This window comes from Cebus imitator, unplaced genomic scaffold, assembly GCF_001604975.1.
Source record: "Cebus imitator isolate Cc_AM_T3 unplaced genomic scaffold, Cebus_imitator-1.0 Scaffold39, whole genome shotgun sequence".
Taxonomy (NCBI): domain Eukaryota; kingdom Metazoa; phylum Chordata; class Mammalia; order Primates; family Cebidae; genus Cebus; species Cebus imitator.
In genome coordinates, this window is record NW_016107354.1 from 9955003 (window position 1) to 9978338 (window position 23336).

General features: G+C 35.4%; 1 protein-coding gene across 7 annotated transcripts in view; it reads left to right on the forward strand.

The window, feature by feature from the left end:
* The window catches only part of PRMT3 (protein arginine methyltransferase 3), a 127810-nt gene that overhangs the window by 27451 nt on the left and 77023 nt on the right, over positions 1–23336 (forward strand). For all 7 annotated transcript variants that reach the window (XR_001824290.2, XM_017525914.2, XM_017525912.1 and 4 more), the window contains 2 exons: positions 1441–1562; positions 12645–12744. Coding sequence is in view for 6 of the 7 variants with exons in the window: in XM_017525914.2 (XP_017381403.1) it covers positions 1441–1562; positions 12645–12744 (222 nt within the window). In the remaining variant the exon portion in view is untranslated. The remainder of the gene's footprint in view (positions 1–1440; positions 1563–12644; positions 12745–23336) is intronic.

Genomic DNA, 23336 nt, shown 5'->3' on the forward strand with positions numbered 1-23336 from the left:
TGTTGCCTAGTGAGAAAAAAAATTGGTATACAGTAGAATCGATTCTTAATTCTAGTTTTATTTTTCTTAGGATAGTTTCTCATTACTCAGAGTAAAATCCAAGGTACTCTGTGATCTCACTTCACCAAGTGTCGTCTTTCTGAACCCAGCTCAGCCACACTGGCCATCTTGGCTTTGCCTGGAATATTGGGCCATGCAGTTAACACCCTCCATGACTAAAATGTACTTTTCCTAGAACTTTGCATGACACTCTTCTTTATTCAGTTCTCTGCTCACATGTATCAGAGAGGTATTGTCAGACCTATCTAGGATGGTACAAGAAAGAGTGTTTCTCCTCTCCTCTGGTCTTGACCTCTGCTCTGCTTGATTTTTCTTGCTGCCTGACCTTATTGTATGTTCTTTGTTTATTCATTGTCTGTCTCTCTCACAAGATTGTATGTGCCATTAAGTCAGGGATTTGGTCTTGTTTTTTGCTGTACCCCATCACTGAAATCAGTTCCTGGTACTTAGTAATGCTTAGTGAATACTTACAGTATGAGGGCACTGAAATAATTTCATATTTTGGGACAAGTATATATGATTTTTAGGCCATTGATAATGAAAGATTTAAAGCGCTAGTTTTCAGTAATTTCACAGAGTAATGTACTTATAAGGATTTTGCTAAATGTGTTTCCTTGGTGACTTGCTTTTGTTTTTACTATGAACTAAGTAGGCCTCCCTATACTATTCCAGGGAAAACCATATTAAATTATTGACATAAATAATTGGTCCCCACCCACCCCAGATAGCATCTTAAGCTTTTGGTTCTAATAAATACTTTTCTTTCACCAAGAATTACCATTTTTACAACTTAAACTCTCAAGTTACTGAATTTTTACAGCTAACTTGTTTTTATTGCACTTTACTGTTAAAATGGGCTGAATATTTAATTTTGGGGGTAGGAAGGATGTAGTGATATTCCATATCCTTGATTACTTTATAACCCTTTTTAAATTGTATTGGATCAGGCTATCCTGCTCAAGTTAATTCCTGCCACTCAAACTTGAAAAAATTTATTTCTGTTAAAATGTAGAATTAGCCTAAAATAGAATATACATACAATAGGGAAATTAAAAACAGTAATTCTCTATTAAAGCTACAGACATAATTTTTTTTTTTTTTTTAAGAAATAATTGTTTTAATATAAACTCTCAAATTTAGCATTGTTGGGTCTAATTACAACAGACAATGGCCAACTATGCTGTTATTAATTTAAAACAACTCACAGTAATAATATCTTCAGTTTTCCCAATTAGGAATTACTGTGTATTTGTTTAGTAAAATTTAAAATTTTTATTGTGATCTTTTCCTAGTCAGAAACATCATAATACATGGATAGAATTTAATATAAAAGACCTTTTTGATAACATCTGTTTTTGTTTGTTTGTTTTATTACTACAGGTAGTTTTGGATGTTGGATGTGGAACTGGAATTCTCTCTATGTTTGCTGCTAAAGCTGGGGCGAAGAAGGTTCTGGGAGTTGATCAATCTGAAATACTTTACCAGGCAATGGATATTATAAGGTACACATATTTTAAGCCTTTATTTAAGATTATTTTAAAATTTAATGATTATTTAACAGATTTTCTTGTCTTTAGTAGCTCTCTAAGGCAAACTAAAGACATTTGTCTTTTTGTAAAATTTCACTCCAGAATAATAAGATTTTAAGTTGAATTGAGCCAGACACATTTGAGCTGTGCTGCTGAGTAATTTTTTCGTAGTTATCATTGAAAGAATTATTTTTATATAGTTTTCTGGCTTTCTGACTATGGCTATAAATATACTAATTCTAATATTATAAAATTAGAAATTATTGATACTTAGGATAATACTGACAGAGGACTTCCTATAGAACTAAATATATTAGTAATATTTTGTTTAGCGAATAGCAATTACACTGAAGACTAAGAGTTATTTGTCTTTTTCTTTTGTGACAACGCTGGCCCATGTACCTCCTTCAAATTAAGTAAATTCCAAAGTTGCTAAAAACAAGGCAGAGTGGATTTAGTTTATTTTCCCCTAAAACATCTATTCTCTAAAAATCTCTGTCTTTTGAGTATTTAGCTGGGTGGATTGATTTTACAGTTGGCTTATGCTCTAATAAGAAGGCCTTTATTTGAGATCCAGCTGACACAGCTGGATTTCTTTCCCTGTGTGCTTAACAAAAGCACATTAGATTTGGAACTTAGGAGTCATTTTCAGAATACATAATTAATAGGAGTCTTCTCATAGCAACTTTTAAGTGATTCTTCAACTTAAACTAATGTTCCACTCTTAAAACTGATTAATGTTGGCCGGGCATGGTGGCTCATGCCTGTAATCCCAGTGCTTTGGGAGGCTGAGGTGAGAGGATCACTTGAGCCCAGGGGTTCAAGGCCAGCCTCGGCAAAATAGTGAGACTCTGTCCTCTACAAAAATTATTTTAAAATTAGCCGGGCATGGTGGTACATGCCTATAATCCCACCTACTTGGGAAACTGAGGCAGAAGGATTGATTGAGCTGGGGAGGCAGAGGGTGCAGTGAGCCATGATTATGCCACTGCATTCTGGCCTGGGGGACAGAGTGAGACCCTTTCTCAAAAAAAATTTTTTTAAATTTGATTAATGTTGGTCTTTTCTGATTAGTTTAAAAATTTAAATATGATTATGTAAAATACTTTAATTTCTTTAGATTTTATTTTGCAATGTAGAAGAATAGTGTTGTGATTAGAAGAACAAGTTTGAATCAAGCTTGGGATGGAGTCCTCACTCTACCATTTAACCAGTACTTTGAACTTGGGTTAGAGTACATCTAATGTGTTAGAAATCTCAGTTGTTTCACTGTCAAATGAAACTAATAATGGCTGTCTTTTGTGGCTGTAAGACGCATAAGTTATAAGTAAGACATATATATAAATCAGTTTGGCCTATCGCCCATCACATACTAAATAATTTGAGATGGGGAAGTTTTAAGTAATGTAATATTGGAGTTCCAGGGTTCAGGGTGCCTTCAGCTCCCCTGAGAGGACATTTCTCCAGGTTCTTGGTCTCCTGCCCTCTCATGAATGAGAGAGGGGACCACGGCGCAGTGTGCAGTAAATGCTGGACTCAAAAGTGTTTGTAGAAAGTGATTTATTTAAAGAGAGAGAGAAACAGGAGAAGGAGAGAGAAAGAAATAGCTCTCACACTGAATGGGAGAATCCAGAAAGATGGAATCCAGGAGAGGAAAGCAGCTTCCACTAGAGTGTTGGGGAACAGACAGAGAGATGGAGTTTAGGAGGAGAAGACAGGCTTCCATGAAAGAGTGTGGAAGGGGATTCCAGAGGGAAAATCTAGGATAGAGAAAAACAGCTTCCACAAAGGGAGTGTTTGTGGAAGGGGATCCAAACATGGAGTCCGAAGGAGTGTGGAAGAAGGGGACTTTTAACCTGGGAGGAACCCCCACTTTCTCTAAGACCCCAGGCCAATGAAAGGAGTTCTTTAGAACTTCTACTGGAGTGAGTGACTCTTAGTTTCTTCCCGTGCCTGCGAAATTCAAACACAAACCATTAAATCTCCCGGATGGAGAGAGATGGGAGTGGGGCATGGCGCTAGGAAGTTCTTGTGCTTAAAACTATGCCCCCTCGTGGACCCGGAAAGAGAACACCTTCCCTCAGTAAGATACACATATAAATCAGTTTGGCCTATTGCTTGCCACATAGTAAATATTTGGAGCGTAAGCTATGGTTGTTATTAACAAAAACCAAATCGGTGTTAATGAAAAAATTGCCCTGAACTTGTTTAGGTTTTTCATAGATAGCAGTTTGTGGTTGGGATTTTTGTATTGGAGAATATATATATGCATACACATATATACACACACACATTGCAATTGTAATTATAGAGTTGCACATAGATAGATAGATAGATAGATAGATAGATAGATAGATAGATATCTAGTAAAGTTTTTTTCTAGTTCTTATGATACTGTTAAGTACAACATGATCATTTGGGTGGTTCCATAGAGAGTATCCCCAATTGCTTGTTCATTGCCATCCAAATAGATATGAGAACCACTGTCCCAAAAAAGAGATTGTTTTAGAAGAATTCTCAAAAATTTATTGTTGATAGTAAAATGATGAGCTATTTCTAAATTTCTAGTCTTAGGAAAGAACATGCACATTTATGAATTAGTCATTTTTTATTACTATAAAATGGGACTAGATGTCCTCTCATTTTGATTTCTTAACTCTGTGAAAGAAATGGAAGGAAATTATAATACTCACTTTGATTTGTTTTGTATTGTTTCATTTTATTTTACAGAAGTCCTGATTACCTGTGTCTTTGTAGAGACATGTTTATATAATGATTATACCTACAATTCATCATGTATAATATTAATATTTAGTGCTAGGGTGTACAGTGTCCAAGTTTCTTAATTAAGTATTTAAAATGTTTCTGATATATACATTTAACATTCAGTTACTTAAAATCATGAGGAAAATGTTTTCTGACAAATTATTGATAGAGGGAAATTGATTTTCAGTCCCTTGTTCTTTGTGATCATCTAAACACTTCATAATATATTACTTTTGATCTAGAGTAAACAGTTTTGGCGGAACAAGACAGTGGCATTTGTGTGTTTCTAGTATTTTGATGAGCTCCCAGCAAAAACAATCACTTAAAATATTATATTTTATGATTTTTTTCAAAATAAATGGTCAGCCAGTCTGTGTATATCTTATAATTTAATACTAGTATTAAAAACTTTGTAAGTATTTTAAAATATTAAAGATATCACAGTAATTCTATCCAGATTTAAGAATAATCTTTTTTCTCCCCACAAAATCCTAAATATTTTTATTAGTTAGAAGACCTTCTGAAGTATATTTGTCACTGGTGCAGAGCCCAGAGTAGTTTGAGATTAATATTCTTTGTTTTTAAAGTCTCCAGGAAAGCTGCCAACATACTTTCAATCAAAGGATGGGTGTCAATTTGCATTTTTTAGTATTTATTCTGTTAAGATAGCATCTTCTACGTCAGTGGGCAAAAGCAGAAATGTAAAAGAAATATGTCCCTGATTCAGCAAGTGACATCTGCAGTCACAAAGGAATGCTTTTCCATGTACTCAAAGACAATAAATTGCTCCTCCTGTCTCATCTTTAAGTCTTTCATTTATAAAGCCAGAGCTAACAGAATGTCTCTAGCAATACTTAACAGGATTCTGTACAAACATGTTTTTGATATGACTTAAAGTCATCTCAGCTAAGTAAGCACATAACTAGAAGTATTTTAACAAGATTTTTATATAGTGATAATGAGATTTAAACCCAGCAATTTAGCATAATAGCTTTTCATTAAAATTATTAGGGTTCAAGATATCTAAACCTAAAATTTGAGTTCTGACAGATTCTTAGGATAGAATAGGTAGAGACACGTGACTTATTTAGATAAGGATCCTCTGTCTCAGGTCATTGAGTCAAAGTACTTGTCTTCAGTCTTTTCTATATGTGTTTTTGGACAGGGAGTCTGATCATTTTGTAAATTAAATTTTTGAATTTTGAACACTAATTTTAATATAGTGAAGTAGGAAGCAAATATGTCAAATTAGTCTTTGCTGTGTCAAATATTTTATTCTTACCAGTGTTCATCGTCTTAATCTTGCAAAGTGTCATTTTTATAAGATTCACTGCTAGCTCCAAAATATATCTGAAATCTTTGCTTGAGTGTCAGATATAGTTATAGGAAGGAACCATAGATAAGAAGTGCAGTGAAGAAATCAAAACCAGTTTCACTATTGCAAATAATTATTTTCTTGCGGTAATGTTAGCAGTCAGAGAAGTAGCATGTGTGACAAAGATTACCAAGCATGGAGAGTGTAACAAAATAACTAAAATTTAAGTTTATATTCAATAAAAATACCAATTTAGCTAAGGGAACATTTTTCCTAGAGCACATATTTACTATTAATAAGCTTTTGCAAAAAAAAATCACATTAAAAATAATTTTAAGATATTGTACATGAGAGCATATAGTTAGAAGCTTAATGAGGAAAAGTTTTATTATACAGTAGGTTCACAGTTGATTCAGAGGGAACAGCCATGTATTGTGACTTTGTGGTAATGGATTTTACTTTAATTGTATCCACATAAGACTTGGTTTTTTCCAATTATCTATAAAGCTCCTGTGTATGTTCTTTTCCCCCTTGTATAGTGTAGAAATTGAGCAAGTAGATGTATTTAAAGGACTAAAGAAGCAGACTTACTATTAATCTCACAGTTTTTAGTACTCTGTTGAATACCTTGTCACTCAATTTCTAGTTTTCTTTTCAGATGGAAACTATCAAAGACTATAGCTGTTATCAAGATCTAGTGATATTTGTATAGATCTTTGTCTTACCTCATGCTAGATGGCCATGTTTAAGATTTATTATAGACAGTATTTTTGCCAGTCATTACCAGAGTCATGGTCATCAGAGCAGAGGGAAGCAATTGTTTACCAGATACATTTTGCAAAAATATAAATTATTAAAATTTTGTTCACAAAACTGTAGAATAGTTATGTAGTCTGACCCCCCACCTTTGCTTTGAAATATCAAAGTTATTCCTGAGAATTCCTTAAAAGGATTTTTGAAATTTTCAGCCATACGTGACAGTAGAGAGAATGGTATGAATTCCTGTGTACCTATCACCCAGCGTCAACATTTATCAATTATTTTGCCATCTTTTTTGATCTATTTCCCTCCCACTTTTTTGTTTGTTTTTTGTGTTTGTTTGTGTTAGACTATTTTGAAGTAAAACTTATACATTATATCAGTAAATGTGTCCTAATACATTTGAGTGTTGTTGCATGATAACATTTATTGAAAATGATTTAGCACTCAGTCTTTATAGATCCCAATTTAATAGTAAAACTGCCAACATTAATTTAGTTCTTTTTACTGAATCTCCTTTCATGCAGTGATAACTGAACCTCCTTTGATGTAGATTATTACACCTTTTATAGAGATTAAGAGGCTGAGCGTGGTCTTGTGTGCCTGAGGCAGGAGAATCATTTCAGACTAGGAGTTCCAGGCTATTTGTGGGCTTGGATTGCACCTGTGAATAGCCAGCATACTCTAGCCTGAGCAACATAGTGAGACTGTCTCTGTAGTAGGGTCAGAATTGGTTCTCAGGCAGCCTGACTTCACAGTCTGTCCTCATCCTTATCTCCTTTTAACTACTTACAGGGGATGTATTGGTTATATTCAGTAGTTAGCATTACTTAGAACCTATAGATAGTTTGAAAAGCTGGCCCTTTTTGTTTTGGATAAGCATTGTACTGTTTCATCAGAAATTTTCTTTGCCTTTTTTATATTGTGAAAAGGCAGTTATTTTTATAGTGTTCATATGGATCTCTCTTTGTCTTCCACTTGAAATTTTAAAATTATACTGTGGAGTAAAATACCTTCTATTCCTCTGTAAATGTACTTCTAAAAGAATATGCAGGAAACAGTTAATTGTTAATATCCCCACAGTTTACTGACTCATTATTCTAACCAGTTGAGGAGGCCACAGAGCATGCTCATCTCAGCATCCAGACATGACTTGAGTGCTAATTTTTCTTTCACAATTAGCTTTATAATTATGGGCAAATTACGTAACCCCTTTAAGCCCTGATTTCTTCATTTATAAACTGAGGTTGATCATGTCTATCTCATAAGATTGTTATAGGAATTGTATCCATTATGGTGCTTTGCAAAATGACTAGCCCTGTAACTGCTTACTGAATGTTAGCAGTAATGATAATCATGTTAATTATTAGTAGTGGTTATATGTTTGGCTTGGCATCAATGCCTCAAATAATATTTTACATTTGGGTGGTTATGTCTCTAAAATGGACATTTATTGCAGCTATCTTGTCAAAATAGGACTTACTCTTTTGTCTTTATTTTGTGAGCTCTATTCTCTTATACCATAAAACTTGGAGCTTTCGTCATACTCTGTGCTCACTTGCCTCTCTTGAACTCTATTCTCGGCTTCTCTGATACTTATCTATTCTTGCATATTGGAGCTTTCTATAACTATCATCAGTCAACAAAAGCAGCTCTTCTGGTTAGCAGGCTCTAAGTTGTCTTTATCCCTTCTGAGGCCCTTTTCTCTGTCAGAAGTCTATATATAGCACAGTTTCTTCTGTTAAACTCCACAAGCCTACATCCATAAAAGACACTTTAAATTCTAAAAGATATTTTCAAAATACAAAGTCTCTTATTCTTTCAAACACATACAATTTAACAATCCTTGGATTATGTTTAAAATAATTTTTGGCTAGGCATGGTGGCTTAAACACATGTAATCCCAGCATTTTGGTAGGCTTAGGTAGGAGGATCCCTTGAGACGAGGAGTTCACGACCAACCTGGGTAACATAGTGAGACTTGTCTGTACCAAAAATAATAATAAATACTATTACTACTAACAATTTTTAATCTCTTTTATTTAAAAAGGTAATCTAGCATTTCTAAAGAAATGAGTTTAGGATGGGATAAATTTTGGTTGTTACTGTAAACTGACAGTATATCAGATTTTAAGAAGATTGGGCTGGCTCTTCTGAGGTTGCAGACATGAATAAAACAATATAGATTTTCTGAGATGTTATGTTAGTAAGGGCAAATAGGTCTCAAAGTGATATATGGAAGAGAATGAGAAATTGTTTCTTATTCTTGCTATCATACTTTGAACTCTGCGGTGAAAGATCATTTCAGCAACATAAACTTACCTAAGGATAGCAAAGCTATTCAGTTGTCAGACAATTGTATACTGTGTTTACTACCCTCAGGAAGCACAGGTAGCTTCTGTTTAATATTTTTACCATCATCCTGAATGTCTTTGGTTTCTCATTGACACAGGAATAGCTCATTATTCAGACTTTCAAATGTTATTGAAGAGTTTTTAGGAGAAGGTTGATCCATCATATGGCCACAATGCAGTACACTCAATCTCGGTATGACATAAAAGATGCAATCTTTTATATTGCCTGTGTCTAGAAAGGAAACATTAAGAAAAGCCTAAAGAATATTTTTATTTATTGTCATGCTTATGTAAGTGTCTTTCTCTAGACATGAGGACAGGACAGGAGCTTTGTCTTCATCTTTTTATTCCTAACACCTAACAAAGTGTCTGATGCACATAGTAGATGCTTAGTTAAGGTTTTCGAATAGAAGTAAAGGATCTTAAAGCAATGATTTTAAAGATCTCTGTGTGTGTGTGTGTGTGTGTGTGTGTGTATTTTGGAAAAGGATTACAAAATACACCAGCAAAAATTCTTGAAATAAGGGATGCTGCTTCATATTTTGTTTATAAATTTAATAGAAATAACAGAAATGTGAATTAAAGCCAAAGAGAAATTTGAACCACTGATGAGGCTAAAATAGTTTTTTAAAACATTTGTTCTTTGAAAGCCATAGAACTCTGGTGAAAGTCATGAGGTGATTAAGACATCTTACAGGAAAATTAAATTTATTTCCCTTGCTAGTATACCCCCAAGCCCCCTTAATTTCTGATTCACCCAGTGGTTCTGTCTTTATGGGGAACATTCCATGACCACCCACTAGTTCAGTGATTTACTGGAAGAACTTACAGAATTCAGTATAAAGCTGTACTCATAGCTAACATTACAGAAACTGGTACAGTGCAAAAACAGCAGAAAAGAGATACCCATAGGCAAAGAGGTCACAGGTAAACTTCCAAGGTATTTCTCTCTCTTTTACCACAAGAATTACACAAGACATTTTCTTCCAAGCTTCAAACCTCAGAGGCACATGTGAGATATCTCTACCCAGGAAAATGTGCTTGAGTCTTAGAGACTGTAGTTCTCAAAGTTAGCTGGTCAAGTAGGCATATTTCTGCCATGTGACCAGCCGTGGCATATACTCAAACCAAGTAACAAGTGTGCATGATGAATCTTAATATTTACTTTAAACATGTTGTCAACCTGGTTCATCTGAACCTACTGTGTCAGGTAAATAGAGTAACATCATTATTCTGTAATCATTCAAGTGGTCTAGGAATTTGTGTTTTTAGAGTTTGATCAAGAATCACTGCCATGGCCATAGAGATCTACGCAAGAACTGAGTAAAACAAAACAGACCTGCTGCGTTAACTCTTTTTTTCCAAGTTGTAAACCTGGGATTCATACTTGACATTTCTTCCCCTTTACTCAACATATCTGTTGGAGACAGAGTTCTGTTGAGTATCCTTAATGTTTCTCAAATGTGTCTCTCTTCTATCCATGATGTTTTTCATGCCTTCCTTTACATTCTTAGATCTCTCACCTGAATTAGTGCATCTTCACTTAACTGGACCAGTTGTTTGTACTTTGTCTTTGCCTCCAACTACTCTCTGTCATCTGTTCTCAGTAGTGCAGCCAGACTGATTTCCCCACTTGATTCTCTTCTACTTTAAATAAAAAAGGAAGAAAGAGGGGGAAGAAGGTTATTTTTGTGTTGGGAAGACATACAAGAGATAAATTACATATGATCCTACTATCAGAGATCACTGTCAAAATTTGGTATATTTCTTGCCACTCTCAAAAGTCTTAGGTCCCAGGAGATGAAATCCAGAGTAATGTAAACTTAAATAAAATATCAGCTTCTCATGATAAGGCAGGAATTTTTCTTTTGTTCATTCATTAATGTGTCCCAACTAGCTGGGAGGGAACCCAACACATCCTAGGCATTCAGTGTGAATACTTATTCAATGAAGAATTAATCAATTTTTAAGACTCAGGACATGATATATTCAAAACCAGGTAAATCATCGTCACCAAAACCTAAAAACCCATTGTTTCTGATAGATTCCAGATGATTCTTTTTATCTTTTTTCACTTTATTAGAACTGAGTTATTGCTAATTTCAAACAATAAATGTCCTCAGTGTTAATAATTCTACAGCTACACATCTGTAAATAAAGATGATACATTTGGGAGGGAGCAGCTCATAGAATAGCCTTGTTATGGTTCCAAGTCTATGCCCCATACCTTCTTGGTAGTATTTACTTCTCATGGAATGTGTGTAAATCTGCCCCCAGCTTCATATGGTTAGGAATTCTTGCATTTTGTTAACATTTGTGAATGAAGGACTAGATTCTTTAATAAAGGCATAGGTTGTGTCTCTGAGGGGAGAGGGTGGAGACTGGTCAGTTTACAGTTACCCCAGTAATGTTTTTGCCCGTTTATCACTCCCACTTTGTACACCTCTTGCCTCCAGGCATTTGTGTTGTAAAGAATGGCTTCACCTCCACTATCATGTTCACTGGCATGTGCACAGAGTACAGGGTCCTTCTTCGCAGGTGTACAATATAATGTCATTCCCTTTTTTTCTCACTAAATTATGAGATTCTTTGGATTTTTTTCTCTCACTAAATTATGAGGTTATTTTGGATTTTTTCCAAAATCTTCATGCATTTATCAGTATCTTACATTTTGTATTACTGTAATTTCACTGTGCTTAGGGAGCAAAAGAGAAATAAATATGTATACTTTGATGACATATTGAACTGAAAGTAAATGAATAGTGTATATTGTACCTACTTATATCTACTAGGATATTCGTTTCTTCTCCCCCATAAGCTGCCATCCGTATATTCTAGGTGAACTTTAGATTTGTTTTATTACTGACTTTAAATGCACTTGATTAGGTGTTCATTGTATGAACTTCCACGTACTTTTTGCTGTTTATGATGTCCCTGTATCATGAAGTGAAAGTTAAATTGCTACTTTTAAGATTTCCCCTCAGAAAAAGTTGATAATTTCATTTTTATTGGATTAGTTAAGAGAATTACTTAAAGATATTCTTTTTATTACCTTATCATATTTCTTTACATTAGAATCAAGCTAATTTTTCAGTAGGTGTTCCAAAGATAATTTCATTGCACCTGTGCTGCTCATATGCAAAAGAGAATGACAATACTGACTCTATTTACTTCACAGGCTATTAGGATCAAATGCTTGTGAAAGTTATACAGGTATCTATAAACAATAATGACATTATCATCAACAACAAAACATTAAGTGTCATACAAAACCTAAGATCCTATCACTATCAAAAATTATTTAACCTTGACCAGTGGCATTCATTAGATATTTTTATATGCTTGATCATAAGATCAGCACATATTTTCAGCCTCCCGTTCTTTTGTAATATGGAGCAACTTTTTCTTAAACTGCCAAGGTAGAAATATTTTAGACTTGCAGGACATATGATCTCTACTGCAACTATTCAACTGCTATTGCTGCGTGAAAGAGGCAATAGACAATACGTAAACAAAAAGGCCCAGACGTGTTCCAGCTTTACTTACAAAAACAGATAGCTGGCCCATGGACTGAGGTTTACCAACTCCTATCCTACAACAATATACTGTCAATACAGAATTCTCTATGTAGAGAAAAATATCTCCAAGTATATAGGCAAAATACATTTCAGACCAAGAGACGACATTCTGTTTTGCTACTGGCATAAATGGACAATGAAAGAAATATTAAAAAATTAGTTCAGAAAAAGAAAACTGGTCCTAAAACAAAACAATATGAGTTGTTGGCAAAAAAAAATTATGTAATTTGACTAGCTTTCAGAATCTGTTTAACCTAATCTAATTCATTGTGATAATTTTCAGACTAAATAAACTTGAAGATACTATTATACTAATTAAAGGAAAGATTGAAGAAGTTCACCTTCCTGTAGAAAAAGTGGATGTTATTATATCTGAGTGGATGGTGAGTGTTTACAGAAAAAAACTACTTTCATTGGTAAAATGAAAAAATATTTTTTTAAGTAATGAATAAGATAATAGTTTTCCTGAATTTAATTATATTTGATACATGGCAGAATGGTGACATTATTTTTTAAATAGCTACATTAGATGCTATAATGTGTAATTTTAAAAAACAGCTACAGTCTTCTTATGGTAGTGTATTCTGAAATGGTGCTTATTTATTGGCTATTCATAATTTTTAAAAAGTGATAAATTATCTTTTTACCTTAAAAATCATAATAAATTATTTTTCTACTCTATTACAATAATAAAAGTATTAAGATGCTAAATACATAATTAATCAGAGTTTATTATTATTTTTTGTTTGGTTTTAGATGCCTAAGTGTTTGCAGAAAAGTTTTAGATACCTAAGTGTTGCCCAAAAGCCTCCAAGGGCTAATAAGGACTTATTAGGACTGTTTCATCAAAATTAACATGCTGTTGCCACTATTACCATACTGAATGTCCTATCTTTCTAATCTATTGGGCCATGTAATCAATGTCTGTTATCACATAAAACAGAATTTATTGCTGTTATTAAAATACTAAAAGGAAGGTATATTACGTAGCTTTATAATTTGCTGTTAAAATCTCGAGTCAAGACAAAATATTTATTTTTAAATATATGGGAAAATAAAATTAATGCAGGCTGGGTATGGTAGCTCACACCTGTAATCCCAGCACTTTGGCAGGCTGAGGCAGGTGGGTCGCTTGAGATCAGGAGCTCAAGACCAGCCTGGACAACATGATGAAAGCCCATCTCTACTAAAAATACAAAAATTAGCTGGATATGGTGGCAGGCACCTGTAATCTTAGCTACTCGGAGGCTGAGGGAGGAGAATGGCTTGAACCCAGGAGGAGGAGGTTGCAGTGAGCCAAGATCACACCACTGCACTCCAGCCTGGGTGACAGAGTGAGACCCAGTCTCAAACAAACAAAACTTAATGGTATTTGACAGCTGAATTCATTTATTGATATGTCAATTTGACAGAAATAAACTAGATAGCATTTCTAATAAAGATTTTTAAATTATTTTGAAATCATTTTTTTCTTAATGTTCTATTTGGTAGATATATTTTCATGAAATAGGTTTATCAAAAAAAATTGAAAATGAATTTTGCTTTATAATTTTTTTAATACATTTTGAATGAATAGTTATAATCCTAGCAAAATAGAAATTTCAAAGAACTTCTGGAGTATTCAAATTTAATGCAGTAGCATAGGGAGTTTCAGTCTAGAGCTGATGAAAGCCACAATTGTTGACAGCTACTATTTTGTATGTGAAACAGTATGTTGTTTTTTTAATGCTAAGATTCACTTTATACAATCTTTAATCATATCAGTATTCTCACACCAAACAATTTGTATCAGGACTCTGATTTCTCATTAATTGAAGTACTAGATATGAATTAAAAATTTAATATTTCTTTAAAGTCTATGAAAAGATGCTTCTGAGAAAGCACACTTGAGGCATATATGACAAGAATTTTAAATAGTTTATGCCAAATATTTTACTTTTCTTGGAAAATGCATCTTTTAAATTACTCCAACATAGATTTTATAGGCAAACTAAAAGAAAGACTTGTCTAAACTTTCTGTTACCTCAGTTGAACATAATTACATATCTGATTACAATAACTAATGGGATAGTTCTTGCTCTGCCTAGCAGAATTATAGTTCTGGATATTGATGTTCTAGGATTTTTCACTTCTAAATCTGAAAGATGATCTAGAATTATTAATATGCAGTTGATGTCTTAGATCCAGCTGGTATAATAACTGCAATTAGCTGAATTGAATGAATTCATGAGATTGTCTTTATAATGTGAACTTTATTGAAAGTTGTACTGGTCTTGGGCTTGTTTGCCCTCAAATCCCTTTTGTACCCTTCTGCTTTCTTCTGTACTAAGGAGGGCTAACCCCAAAGGCTGCCTTTCCCAGGCTCCAATGATGGCTGACTTCTACTGAGTTTGGAGAACCCAATAGGAAACACTGGAAACTCTAAATATCCCAAGATTCAAGAAAAGGAGAAGCCAGGGCATTTCTTCCCTTCTTACTTTATCTCTAGTGTGTTACTGACAAAAGCTGTTTCTTTTGTGGTTCCAATTCGCACTGGACAGGCATGCTGTAATTCCAGCATCCACTGTGTAACCCCAGCCCTGGGTTCTTGTAGCAGTAGCCTAGGAATGCCAGCTACTTCTGGGCATTACTAAAGTCTGGTTGTGTCACTGTCTTCTTGATGACTTCTCATATCTTTTATCCTCTGTATAAGTGACTTTTGACATTATTTTCCTCTATTTTAAATAGCTTGTGTGGTTTCTCTTTTTTTAGTTTGTATTCGTAACTCAACAGTCCCCAGACTTCTTGGCAACAGGCACCAGTTTCATGGAAGACAGTTTTCCCATGGATTGGGGGGTGGGGATGGGATGGATTTGGAATAAAACTGTTCTATCTCACATCATTAGATTCTCATAAGGAGCATGTAGCCTAGATCCCTCGCATGCGCAGTTCCAACAGGGTTCACGCTCCTTTGAGAACCTGATACCACTGCTGATCTGACAGGAGGCGGAGCTCAGGTGGTAATGCTTGCCTGCCACTCACCTCCTGCTGTGCGGCCCAGTTCCTAACAGGCCACGGACCAGTACCTGTCCATGGCCTGGGGTCTGGGGACCCCTCATAGTACTGAAATAAGGAGCACTTTTCAATTTAGAGCATTGGTCGGGTAAGACCTCTGCCTTTTATCAGGAAGCCAGTCACTGGAGCCTGAGATGCAAGGAGCCAGTTGTTTGGAAGCCAAGGTGCTTGGAAGCCCTGAAGTAATGAAAAACAAAACAATGTGTCCAGGAAGTGATAAATAGGAAGTTTTCTTCTTCCTCACCACAAAGGTGTAACTTAAGCATTTGCATTATCACACTGTCTGCCTTTCCTTGTTTTAAGTGAGTTGAAGTCTAGCAATTGTTTTAAGTGCTCTAGGTGGGACATTGGACACTGTAACTTAACAGCAGTTATTCTATGGCAGTCAGCTCTGTATGGCCTTATTTCTCTAATAAAATTTGCATTTAAGGCACTAAGAAGGCTGTGCTAAATTATTTTTAATCATCTTTGTAGATTGGAAATAACATTTATGGTATCTTCTTAATCCTATAAGTCCCTAACTTTATTTGGTACTTTCATTAGGATTTTTGATTTGAGAAGCTGGAAAACATTAGTTACATAATTAAACAAGGGGCAGGTATGCTTTCTAAAATTTATTCTCCACATTTCAGTCACATTGGCTGAAATAGTAGGCAAATGGTAAACAACTATTTTAAATCTATAGCCACAGTTTCATGAGCCAGCATTTTAAACTTAAATTTCACAGACTCCTGTCTTTATTTATCTTTTTTTACATACAACATAATAAGGATGCAAAAATCTAGAATGAACCGTGGTTAAGCATTTTTTTTCTCTCTTTTTACAAGTATTTCCAACAAGGAAAGACAAAAATGGAATATACTCCAGAATTGGGCACAGATGTTTAATGGACGTGTAATCCATTATAGCAGTGTAGGCATCCTATATTGCAGGGATGTACATCTGTTTTCTTCTACTGTGGTCCACTAACTATTCCATGGCTTAATCTAAATATGATTTTTGTCTGCACTGTTCATGGATTTTTGTCTTTATTTTGAAGGATTTTTCTGGATAAGAATAACTATAGTCCTCATGCTGTATATTTTTATCAGATGGAATTTCTGTTTGACAAAATTGTTTCAGTTAAATGTAAACAGTTTAATCCCTGGAAGACGTTAATACATATGTCTTTATGTATGTGTCCCCATTTTTTCCATTTTAGTCTACCAATAGAAGTTCTTGTTTTGAGAGCTGTTCTTTATGGCTTCTTATTTCTGACTGCTTAATAAAACTGTTCAAAATAACCATCCCTAATTCCGACCCAGTAAGCAAAATTGACTCATTTGGTATTGCTGTACCTCCTCTGTGTTTTCAGCATGACTTTGCAAGAACATAGACTAAATCCACGAGGCTTAGCATTAGTAAATGATGACAGAATGTGAATTTTAAGGGAATGTTCCCAGGCAGAAATTTGCTGGCCACAGACATTTATAATTTTATGTACAGCACATGAAGGCACGGAAGTAGAATATGACAGGGTTAAGAATGTTGCTCCAAAGGCAAACTGCCCCCATTCTTGGGCATGTTACCTCTCTGTGCCTCGATTTCCTTCTCTATAAAATGAAAATAATAGCATTACCTACTTCATAAGATTTTTGTGAGGATTAAATGAGTTAATACATGTAAATTTCTTAGAACAGTTTCTGACACATAAGATCTCAATAATTAGCTATTCAGTTTCGAAAGTTACACAAACTTTTAAGAACTCTAACTCACGAGAGCTACTACACTAATTCAATAAATAACAGATGAAAATAATCATTTACATGAAGTAAAGAATATTAATTCTTGGAGGAAGAACATTCTTAGGGCTTCTCCCTTGCTTACAGTCCCTTGTAAAAGCAGAAGACTTTCTGTTTCTATGACTAGCATTTAGTAATTGACTGTCCATGGTTGGTGTGCAGAAGTATGAAAATTAGCTGATGAATGTGAGTTATTGGGATTTGGGGTATTGAACAGGGAGATATAGTACTTGAACAATGAAAGATAAATTGTGGTTTGTATTTTTTCATATATATGCTAACATCTGAATCAAGAATAAAATGAAAGCAAAGAGACTAGAAATCTAAAAAATAGGTCCTTTGTGTATAATTATTTCGGTCTTATAATCTTTTGTTCTTGTCTATGCTCTTAACCACTTCCTAGCCTTTCTTTTCCTCAGTCTTCAATAAGTTATAAAGTATTATAATTATGAAGATTAAAAGGTTAAGTTATTCAGGAACATGAATCAACTGCCCTTACAAAAATTTTTCAGGTAAGCCCTCAGAGAACACAAAATATTGGTTAATTTTGATTTTAAATTCTAAAATTGTGTAACAATTTATGAATATTTTGTCAGTAATAACGTTTACTTCTACCTAGAAGTAAAAGAAAACCCTTCAAATTTACAGCTTGTATTTGTAGGTACATAAACATTTATTATAAATATAGATCGTTTTCTGTAAACTGTATATGGTGTATATAAGTCACATTTTTTAAATCCATTCAACTCTTTTTGTTTGGCTGGTTTTTTGTTCATTTGTTTCGAGATGGAGTCTCGCTCTGTGGCCCAGGCTGGAGTGCAGTGCCGTGATTTCAGCTCACTGCAACCTCCGCCTCCCAGGTTCAAGTGGTTCTGCTTCCTCCGTCTCCCGAGTAGCTGGGATTATAGGTGTGCGCCACCATGCCCAGCTAATTTTTGTATTTTTAGTAGAGTTGGGGTTTCACCTCGCTGGCCATGCTGGTCTCTAGCTCCTGACCTCATGATCCACCCTCTTCAGCCTCCCAAAGTGCTGCAATTACAGGCATGAGCCACCTCGCCTGGCTGCATTCAAGTCTTAGTAGACACTTAGGTTGGTTCTGTATCTTGGCTATAGTGAATAGTGCTGTTATAAACGTGGGAGCGCAGATACCTCTTTGACATACTGATTTCCTTTCCTTTGGATATGTATACCTAGTAGTGTGATTGCTGGATCATGTAATAATTCTATTCTTAGTTTTTTTGAGGAACCTCTATACTCTTTTTTGTAATGGCTGTACTAATTTATATTCTCAACAGTATATAAAAATTCCACTTTTTCTGTGTCCTTGCATCCTTATTTTGTCTTTTTGATAATAGCCATTCTAACTGGCATGAAATAATATCCCATTATAATTTCAATTTTAATTTCCCTGATGATTAGTAATGTTGAGCATTTTAAAAATATACCTGTTGCCCCTTTATATGTCTTCTTTTGAGAGATGTCTATTCAGTTTATTTGCCCATTTTTGATCAGATTATTTGGATTTTTGCTGTTGAGTTCTTTATAAATCTCTTGATGGATAAATAGTTTGCAAATATTTTCTCCCACTCTGCAGATGGCCTCTTTACCCTGTTTCCTTTGCTGTACAGAAACTTTATTTAATTTTTTAGTGGCTCTCTCTTTTTTTTTTTTTTTTTTTTTTAAAGTTTTAGATCTGGGAGTACATGTACAGGTTTGTTATTTATGTAAACTTATGTCCTGGGGGTTTGCTGTACAAATTATTTCATCACCTCGGTACTAAGCTGAGTTTGTTTTTTTTTTTTTCCCCCACTCCTCTCCTTCCTCCCGACTTCTACCTTCAAGTAGGCCCAGTGTCTGTTGTTCTCTTCTTTGTATTCATGAATTCTCATCATTTAGCTCCCACTTACAAGTGAGAGCATGCAGTATTTGGTTTTCTGTTCCTGCATTAGTTTGCTAAAGATAACGGCCTCCAGCTCCATCCATGTTCCCACAAAAGACATGATCTCGTTTTGCTTTTGTTCTTTGTTTTTTTAATGATTGCATAGCATTCCATGAGGTATCCGTGCCATATTTTCTTTATCCACTCTGTCACCGATGGGCATTTAGGTTGATTCCAATTCGATGTCTTTGCTATTGCGAGTACTGCTGCAATGAACATTCATGTGCATCTTGCTCTTTATGGTAGAATGATTTTCATTCCTCTGGGTATATATCCAGTAATGTGATTGTTGGGTCAAATGGTAGTTCTTATTTGTTTTGTTTTGAGGTAGGGTCTCACTCTGTCTCCCAGGCTGGAGTGCGATCTTGGCTCACTGCAGCCTCCGCCTCCCAGATTCAAGTGATTTTCCTGCTTCAACCTCCCAAGTAGCTGGGATTACAGGCCACCATGCCTGGCTAATTTTTTTTGTAGTTTTAGTAGAGACAGGGTTTCTCCATGTTGGTCAAGCTGATCTTGAACTCCCGTTGTCAGGTGATCCACCTACCTCGGCCTCCCAAAGTGCTGGGATTACAGGCGTGAGCCACCACACCTGGCCTGCTTTCTTGATTTCTTTATTTATTACTTTCCCTGGGCATAGAAATGCTACTGATTGTTGTATGTTGATTTTGTGTCATGCATCTTTACTGAATTTGTTTGTCAGTTCTAAGAGGTTTTCAGATTTTATGTATAAGATCATGTTGTCTTCAAACAGGAACCATTTGACTCCCTTCTTTCCAACTAGTGCTATGTTGAAAAGTGGTGAAAGTGAACATCCTTGTCTTAGTCCATATCTTAGAGGAAATGGACTGTCCCCATTCAGTATGTTGTTGGTTGTGGGTTTGTTGTTGATGGCCACTATTGTGTTTAGTTACATTCCTTCTATGCCTAACTTGTTGAGAATATTTATCATGAAGGGATGTTGAATTTTATCAGATGCTTTTTTTGTGTGTCTATTGAGATCATATGGTTTTTGTCCTTTTTTTTTTTTGAATTATCATGTTTATTGATTTGTGTACATTTTGTCATCCTTGCATCTCTGGGATAAATCCTACTTGATCATGGCAAGTGATCTGATGTGCTGCTGGATTTGGTTTGCTAGTATTTTGTTAAGGAGTTTTATATCTGTGTTCACCTGGGATATTGGCCTGCAGTTTCTTTTTTGTAGTGTCTTTGACTGATTTTGTTATCTGTGTAATGCTAACCTCATAAAATGAGTTTGGAAGAAATCCCCCCTCTTGATTTTCTGGAAGAATTTGAGAGTAATTAATATTAGCTCTTTAAATGTTTGGTATAATTTAGCAGTGAAGGCATTTAACACCAACTTTACTACTAAGCAGTAGATTTCTAAATGCAGCTTAAAATTTGATTACATTTTCTTTTCTTTTAGAATGTATCTTATGAGAAATGTACAGTCAAAATACTGTTGTTTTTTAAGTCACTAGTAGTGGCTAGTTTCTCCTTTTATGTTACTAACTTGACATACAACCAGATTTCAGTGTTTTCTTCTTTTCAGTTTTGAGGAGGATTGCTTCTTTTTCCCTTGTTTAGTTTAATTTTGTGTTTTAGTTATACAAAAAATTACCAAGTTTTTAGTAATTCTTATGTATATTTTAAGATAACAGGGGTTTATGTTTTTTCTTCTGTCATCTTCCTTTGTGGATAGATGACCATTTTCTTTTTATCTTTGGGGTTATTTTGAATATATTAGATATGAATATATTCACCCTTATGCCAAAGTTAGCATATTCTAGATATTGTTCTATACTTTGCTTTTATTCAGTTAAAAATTCTGTCTTGGAAATCACTTCTATAAAGAGATTTCTCCTTCCTTTTTATGGCTGTACACACATGTGCACCAACTTTCTTAGACACGTATTTGATTGATTCTGCACACACCCCCAGCCTAGACTAATAAGTATATTGCAAATGTAAGTTTTTTTATTCTCATGTAGAATACATTGTATCGATAATTACATTTCTATATAATGCTCATTTGAATTTTATTGCTATTACAAATATTGTGTTGAATATTCTTGCATATGTGTAATGTCATTTTATATTGCTAGAGGTAGGACTGATGGACAAAGGGTTAATGAGGGCTGGGCTTGGTGGCTTCTACCTGTAATCCCAGCACTTTGCAAGGCCAAGGCAGGAAGATTGCTTGAGGCCAGTTCTGGAGGGATGGAGAAAGGGAGGGAGAGGGCAACATTACTGGTTATTGCCAAATTCTCCTCGTACCATTTGACTTTCTTACCAACAACAGAATGAGAATACCTGTTTTCCCACAGTGTTACCAAAGAGTGTGTTGAAGGGTTATTTTTACATTATTGACTTTAGGTTTTTTCCTGTCCCCCTGGCGTTGTAAATCAGGGTTGTATGTTTGGGGTCTGTCTTATGCTTATTGGAGATGGGGTGGAGTTAGAGAGGAAGTATGTGTTTGACTACTCAGCACCAAGGTTCTAAACTGAATTGGAGCAGTGGGCGACAGCAGATGAGATTGTAAATTCACATTTGCTCTGTGTAGATATGTTTGTCCCAGCTCTGTTGTTTAGAGCAGTTTCTTTTTAGAGCCCTCACTCTAGTTGAACTATGAGCTTGGTCTCCTGTTTCCTGTTCGTTCACTAGGTTTAGCAAATGCACTCAAGGTGAAAGCCAGCTTACTGATGCATCTAATAAGATATTCTTTTTTTCCTCCTAGCGTATTTGTTGTATTCAGAGTGTCAGTAGATCCTAAAATGTATTGTTGCTGGAAACAGAATGAGGTCTTGTTCTTTATATACTGAGTCATACCATTAGTAACTATTTCCTATAGCTTCTAAAGTCTACATAAGTAGTCTAGAATCACTGTGTCTTAGTCTATTTGTGCTGCTATAACAAAATACCTGAGACTAGGTAAACAGAAGAAATTTATTTCTCAGAGTTCTAGAGGTTGCAAGTTCAACATCAGAGTTCCAGCAGGTTGAATGTCTAGTGAGAGCCAGATCTTGACTTCCAAGATGGTGTCTTGTTGCTGTATCCTCATATGGCGGAAGGAATAGACGGGAATGATGCCAATTCCTCAAGTTCTTTTTTAAGGGCCCCAATCCTTTCCATGCTCTCATGACTTAATCACCTCTTGAAGACCCCTCCTTTAAATACCATCACACTGGTAATTAAGTTTTAACATACTTGGGGAACACACTCAGTCCATAGCACACACTGTTACTGTGTAATACTATAATTCTCTTTAATAAAAGTGCTTGGGGCCAGGCATGGTGGCTCACACCTGTAATCCCAGCACTTTGGGGGGCTGAGGTGGGTGGATCACTTGAGGTCAGGAGTTTGAGACTAGCCTAGCTAACATGGTAAAACCCCATCTCCACTAAAAATACAAAAATTAGCCTGGAATGGTGGTGTGTGCCTGTAATCCCGGTGTAGGAGGATAGCTTGAACCTGGGAGGCTGTGGTTGCAGTGAGCCAAGACCACACCACTGTACTCCAGCCTAGGCGACAGAGGGAGACTCTGTCTAAAAAAAGGGAGGGGGCACTTGGTAATATTGTACTTTTACTTTCCTTTTTTGAGAAAGAGGGTCTTGCTCTGTTGCCCAGGCCTGGGTGCAGTGGCACAATCATGGCTCACTCAGCCTTGACCTCCTGGGCTCAAGCTGTCCTTCTGCTTCAGCCCCTGGAGTAGTTAGGACTATGGGCATGTGCCACTATGCCCAGCTAATTTTTAATTTTTTTTTTTGTAGAGACGAGGTCTCTCTCTCTTTCTCAGGGTGATCTCAAATTCCTGGGTTCAAGGGATCCTTCCTCCTGAGCCTCCCCAGTGTGGAGATAACTGGTATGAACCACCATGCCTGACCAACAGTAATTAAAGAGTGGAACATCCAGTTATCATTAATGAATTTTTTCACCCACCGTGGTGGATTGGCAATATTGTTTTAGAAGCTGTTTTTGTGCATCTGGAATAAGACCCACACATGCCTTTGGAAAGATTTTAAAGATTCACATTTTCTTTTGATAGACTTGATTATTGGACAGTTTTCTGCAGATTGTGGAAAAGGACCGATTTGACTGTCAGCCTTTTGTTGATTAAGTGAGGGTGCCATCTAGTGGGAGAAAAACTTAAACTAACACAAGTTTTTTAAACTTTAGAACATGCAGAGGAAAGTATTTCTTA